General features: G+C 42.0%; 1 protein-coding gene and 1 long non-coding RNA gene across 2 annotated transcripts in view; one reads left to right on the forward strand and one right to left on the reverse strand.

Moving 5' to 3' along the window:
* The first annotated feature begins 1,219 nt into the window (after window positions 1–1,219).
* On the forward strand, window positions 1,220–6,460 carry LOC116058518 (hydroxycarboxylic acid receptor 2-like). Its single transcript, XM_031311358.2, has 2 exons — window positions 1,220–1,884; window positions 5,695–6,460. The coding sequence occupies exons 1-2, from the start codon at window positions 1,489–1,491 to the stop codon at window positions 6,379–6,381; spliced, it is 1,083 nt and encodes a 360-aa protein (XP_031167218.1). The 5' UTR covers window positions 1,220–1,488; the 3' UTR covers window positions 6,382–6,460.
* The window catches only part of LOC116058535, an 11,862-nt gene continuing 10,640 nt past the window's right edge, over window positions 5,297–6,518 (reverse strand). Inside the window, exons 2-3 of the long non-coding RNA XR_004107069.2 lie at window positions 5,672–5,676; window positions 5,297–5,309 (exon numbers count right to left, since the gene is read on the reverse strand). This is a non-coding gene — a long non-coding RNA (uncharacterized LOC116058535). The remainder of the gene's footprint in view (window positions 5,310–5,671; window positions 5,677–6,518) is intronic.

The following is a 6,518-nucleotide window of genomic DNA, read 5'->3' on the forward strand; positions in this document are numbered from 1 at the left end:
TCCTGGTCATTACTTTCAGAGCCTTGCACGGTCAGGTTCCTTCATACATCTCTGATTTGATTGCTACATACCCCCACCCGTAGTCTGAGATCATTAGGTCAGATGGTTCCCCGCACTAATTTTAAAACTAGGGGGGATCGGCAGGGCCGTACTGGGACTGAAATTCAGCCCGGGACTTTAAGATGGAGAGGCCTTTTACGCGAGTGCCCGAGCAGAAGGATTTTTTGCAGTTATTTTAATTCTAATACAATCGTTTTTATAGCAAACCGCCTCGCTCTACATTATCCCTTATATAATATATATGCCTATATTTAAATGCAAATATAAATAATTCCAGTGTATAATAAACACATCACTAATCGTGCACCTGTCCTGTCCATGGTGCTGGGTCCTCCTTCCTCATCTGTAACGTTACCTCCTGCCACAGCACCCTTGTCACGGAAAAGATCTGTTAATTTAGCGCATTTAGCTGCCTCTTGTGCCAAAAAATTTTTCTTTTTCATTCTTATTTTTTCGGCCCCACCCATTTCTTTCTCTTCTTTCCTTCTTTTCACCATTTTTTAACGTCCGTCTCTGTTGCATTCATACAAATCCAAACCTGACTGAAAGTAAAGTCTTTTTTTCGGCGCCTTAAGTTTGAGCCAATCGGATGTCAGGAAAAATGAGGATCAGTCCAAGTTAGGAGGGGCCGCTCATATCCCCCCTCAAGATTGAAAGTATTGATTTGGCCCGGCCGGTTCGGCCTGAAATGGACCGGCCGTTCAGGATTGTTCCTGTTATTCCCGATGGCCAATCTGGGGATCGGTCATTCCCAGCAGTGGCGTCTAGGCTGTGGAATGACTTGCCTCTCCCGCTACGTTGTGTGGATTCTGTCGAATCTTTTAAAAAGCAACTGAAGACTCTGCTGTTCAAGCAGGCTTTTACTAAGTCAAGGGGCTTTTATGGCTGTTTATGTTTTCTATTTGTATTTCAATTTGCTTGTATTGTGACTTCTTGTGTTGTATTGCATTTTATTGTGAAGCACTTTGTGATTTTTATCTGTGAAAGGTGCTAGACAAATAAACTTTACTAACTTACTTACTTACTTCTATCAAGAGTTTTCCATTTTAGCATTCTTTTTTTTCATAAAAGAATTATTAGGTAAAAGTGCATTAGCCTCAATGTGTTTAGTTTTTTGGAGAAGTGAAAACCCTGCTTCCTGTACCAACACGAATGTACTCTGTCTTTCTGTTCCCAACACAGATTTCATTCTACAGAAAAAGGGAAGACGGTGAAAAAAGGGGAAGTTGCAAATTTCCTGAATCCGGAAACTTTCCTCTGTGTGGCCACACGGCTAATTTCGTCCTACTTATTCAACCACAAAACCCACTCCTGTTTTTAATAGAAGCACCTAAATATAAACGTATTTCTACTGTTTAATTGTACATTTGTCTGCACAACAATTCGTATATTCCCAGTACAAATAAATACGTAATTAAACCTGCCAAAATGCCAACGGAGCCAAATGGAAACTTCACCACCACAATGTTAAACTCAACGACCCCGATCGCTGGTTGCCCGCCAGTCGGCATCCAATTGGAGGGCGTGATTATGCCGCCAGTGCTCACCATTGATGTCATACTGGGGATTCTGGGAAACGTAGTGGCCCTGTGGATCTTCTGCTTTAAGCTGAAGGCCTGGAACCCCAACACGCTGTTCCTCTTCAACCTGGTCATTGCCGACTTCCTGGTTCTAGTGAGTCTGCCGCTGAGGATCGATGCCTTGCTCAGGCGCCACTGGGTGTTTGGAGACGGCATGTGCCGGATCAACCTCTTCCTGATGTTTACCAACCGCTCGGCCAGCATCGCACTCATGACCGTGGTGGCAATTTACCGCTACTTTAAGGTAAAACTACTTTTTTTATATAATTTGTTTGGGCTTTTCCGCCTTTAATTGATAGGACAGCTAGGTGAGAAAGGGGAGAGAGAGAGGGAGGGAAGACATGCAGGAAATTGCCTCAGGTCGGACTCTCAGTATATGTGCGCCTGCTCTACCCACTGAACCAACCCGGCCACAAACAAAACGACCATTTCTAGTAGTGTTGGTTGAGTGATTTGTAGTCTTGCATTGCCAGCTCTTTCTCTACAGCTCTGTGGAGTAAGGTCTGGCTCATAGACTGTTAATATTAACCATAGACTGTATATAAGAGTGGACCAGTAGATCCCGTGTCTCTGGACGGAGACCAGTGAAGTCTCTTTCCCGGTGATGGCTGAGCGTTACTGAGCAGCCTCCAACTGAGCTTGAAGACGTAGATGTGACGTGAGCAACCTGTCTGAAAGTTGGAAGTCTTCTGGTAGCTGTGCCAAGAGAAATCTCAATCATTCCCAATCTAGCAGAGACGGAGAGCGTAGGTATATGTAAGGAGATAACATAGACACAGGCTAATTATTGATCACTAAAATGATAGTTAACATTAGGAATTAAACTTAAACAGCTAATGGAAGTCCAAACTGCCTGAGAGCTTCTCCTGTACTATACGGTAATTCCTCTACTATGAGACAGTAAGTCTCGTGGTTATGACCCAATCGTTAGCCTATTTTTATAAAAACGTCTGCTACGGAGCCATAACGTGAGGTACAAGGTAATGGAGCCTTTTATACATTGTCGTGTTTCTTTAGAAATAAACAACGGACAAATAGAGTCTTTAAACTCTTCAGATGTAAAGTTATTCTCCGTCAAAGTGACGTCAAAATGAATGGCAGTCAATGGGATGCTAACGGGAGGTGATGGCTTGGTAGCATCAAAATGGCGCCATAGGAGCTACGCTTTGTGGAGAGAGGCTTACCCCCCTTAATATTAACGGACATAGCATCCAGTTTGGCGAAGTGCTGCAAATGCGGAAGTGCCTTAAACCTGCTTTCTACCTGAATTCCTGCAGGGGGCAACACATGCGGTTGGGAGGTGGGTTTCTTTAGAAGTCTATGAGAAAGTGACCCACTTCTCACTGGAGACACTTCTCTCCTCCCTCTCTCCTCCCTCTCTCCTCGCTCCCTCCTCCCTCTCTCACAGCAGCAGCTCAATGTGATTGACAGTGAAAGTGTGTAACGTAACGTGGCTTCTCCCTCACTCCTCCCTCTCTCCTCCCTCACTCTTCCCTCTCTCCTCCCTCACTCCTCCCTCTCTCCTCCCTCATTCCTCCCTCACTCCTCCCTCTCTCCTCCCTCATTCCTCCCTCACTCCTCCCTCCCTCCTCCCTCTCTCCTCCATCCCTCCTCCCTCTCTCCTCCATCATTCCTCCCTCACTCCTCCCTCCCTCCTCCCTCTCTCCTCCCTCCCTCCTCCCTCTCTCCTCCCTCCCTCCTCCCTCTCTCCTCCCTCATTCCTCCCTCTCTCCTCCCTCCCTCCTCCCTCTCTCCTCCCTCATTCCTCCCTCACTCCTCCCTCTCTCCTCCCTCACTCCTCCCTCTCTCCTCCCTCTCTCCTCCCTCCCTCCTCCCTCTCTCACAGCAGCAGCTCAATGCAGCACAATAACAAAAGTACACATAAAATATAATTAGGATAGAAAAATACACAAAGATTATAACAGGAAATATATCAAATAAGAAGTAAATTAATGACAGCAATATGTACACTTTAAACACTTTTGTATTTACAGATGGAGATAATATATATGCAGATGAATAAATAGATGAAGTCACAGTAAGTATGTACAGAGTAATACAAAATACTTATAAAGTCACTGCTAATACACTGCACATATTTATATTTAATTTATAATACTCAAAACCACCTTCTGTAAACCAACTGTATACTACTGTCTACACTGCACTATATTTCTTGTCCTGTCTATACTTTGAATATCACGTTGCACTTTTCTGCTCTTTTTGCACTTCTGGTTGGACGCAGACTGCATTTCATTGTCTTTCAAGTTGTACTGTGCATAAAGTAGAATCTGAATTTTAGTACTGATACACATCATTATCCAACAATGCAGTAGGAGGTACTTTTCTTTTACCTAAAGTGAAAACCAAATCAATTCAACGTTCAGTTAAGTACAGAGCAAAGTGTGAATGGAACTCTCTCCCAAAATACTATCAAACAACAAAACACTCAGTATGGTTTTAAAAAATCACTTAATTAAATATTACCTTCAAAGATATTTCAATATTTAATATAAATTTAGAAAGATTCTGTTATAGGGCTTTTTGTTATATCTTATTTTTTAAAAGAGATCTATTCGGAGTAGCGTAATTTTATTAATTTTTTTTATTTAATTCTTTATATTTTTTTAATGTTTTAATTTTTTACATTTTAAGTTCTTTAATTTTTTTATTTTTCTATTTTGTTATTTTTATTTATTTATTCATTTATATATTTATTTAATTTTATTTTTTTGTTTATTTTTATTTTTTATTTTATTTTTTTATTCATATTTTTATTCATATTTTTTTATTTATATTTTTATTTATTTACTTATTTATTTTTTTGTGTGTGTGATTAATTGCGTTAACTGTAAAATATGATGTGTATTTTTAAATGTTGTGTAATTTGAAGTAATGTCTTTGTGCGTATGGTGTGTAATGTGATGCCCAGGAAGAATAGCTTTTAGCATATGCTGAAGCTAATGGGGATCCAAATAAGGCAAGGCAAATTTATTTGTATAGCACATTTCAGCAGCAGTGCAATTCAATGTGCTTTACATAAAACATTAAAACACAGTTAGAAATGAATACAAGTTAATACAAAATAAAAAAATAGTTAATGCAAAATGAAAAGCAATTCATGCAAAATTAAAACAGTTAATCAAAAACAGATTAAATACAGGAATAAAAGAATGAAATTCCCAATACAGTGCAGTGCAATGAATTAAACAAAGGCACTATCGAAAAGAAAGGTCTTCAGCCTTGATTTAAAAGAGCTGAGAGTAGGTGCCGATCTACAGTTTACCGGAAGTTTGTTCCAGATACGTGGTGCATAGAAACTGAACGCTATGGAGCTAAAAGAGTCTCAATAAAGATAAATGCACACACAACATTCACATATGCACACACAGGATTCATAAATACACACACAAAATTTAAAAAGCACAGAAGATTCACAAATGCATACAAAATTCAGAAATGCAAACAACATTTACAAATACACACAAGATTCAGAAATGCACAGCACAAGATTCAGAAATGTTTTTCTGATGCACACACAAATATATCTTGATTTACAAACTGCTTGCGGTCTGTGAACTTCACTGCACCTTTTTTTAAACAGGGAATGATCTACAACCAATCAGATATCTCCCTTGTTTTAGCCAATCACAAGAACTAGACCTGTCCCTGATGATCTTAGAGGCCTCTGCGGTTCATAGTTAACAAGTAGATCCGAAAGGTAATTTGGCCCTAAACCATTTAGCGACTTATAAACCAGCAGAAGAATTTTGAAATCTATTCTTTCTGGTATAGGAAGCCAGTGTAGAGACTTCAGAACTGGAGTGATGTGATCTGCTTTCCTTTTGTTTGTGAGGACTCGAGCACTGACTCTGAATCAGCTGCAGCTGTCTGACTGATTTTTATAGGGAGACCTGTAAAGACACCGTTGCAGTAGTCAAGTCTACTGAAGATAAATGCATGGACAACATGCAACAAATTAACTATAAAAAGTTCAGAATACATAATAGATAGATGTAAAAATGATGCACCATCCCTTGTCCTTTTCTTCCAGGTGGTCCACCCTCACCACAGATTCAACCGCATGACCAAGCGCCAGGCGGTGTTCGTGTCAGTGTTCGTCTGGCTGCTGGTGATCAGTCCTCGGGTTCCCATGCTGGCGTACAACCACATCAAGGGCAACGGCAGCAGCACCCAGTGCTTCTTCTTCACATCTTACAAAGAGGCATCGCGGGCCATTATCATCCTGGTCGCCATGCACCGGATCCTGACGGTGCTTGAGTTCATTATCCCGATGGCAATGCTGCTATTCTGCTCCATCCGGATCTCCAGCTTCCTGAAGGGCCGACAGATGGGGAAAGCCGACAAGGTGCGCAAGGCTATGCGAGTGTGCATCGCCATCGTCGTGGTGTTCATGGTGTGCTTCCTACCCACCACGGTGACGACTATTGGGGTGTGGGTCATCCGCTCATACCGCCCGTGGGACTGCGCCTCCTTCTACACCTTCACCCAGCTCAACATCGTGTCTCTGGGGCTCAACTTCCTGAACTCGGCCCTGGACCCCATCGTCTACGTCTTCTCCAGCTCCATGTTCAGGAAGGCCCTGTGCAGCTCGCTGCCACGCGCCCTGCGCTGCGGAAAGGACGCAGGCGATGGCGGTGAGAATGCACCGCACTCGCAGTCCACCACTCAGCAGGAACTGAAGTCCATGACGAAGGACGGAGGGAATGGAGCCATGTGATGAGCTTTCCCTCCACGACAGTGACGGAGGCAACGTCCTTCTTCAGTTCAATTTCAGTTAAATTTTATTTATATAGCACGTTTCAAAACAACCATAGTTGACCAAAGTGCTTAACAAGGTCCAAAATCAAAGAGATA

This window comes from Sander lucioperca, chromosome 22 (genome assembly GCF_008315115.2).
Source record: "Sander lucioperca isolate FBNREF2018 chromosome 22, SLUC_FBN_1.2, whole genome shotgun sequence".
In the NCBI taxonomy this organism is placed as follows: domain Eukaryota; kingdom Metazoa; phylum Chordata; class Actinopteri; order Perciformes; family Percidae; genus Sander; species Sander lucioperca.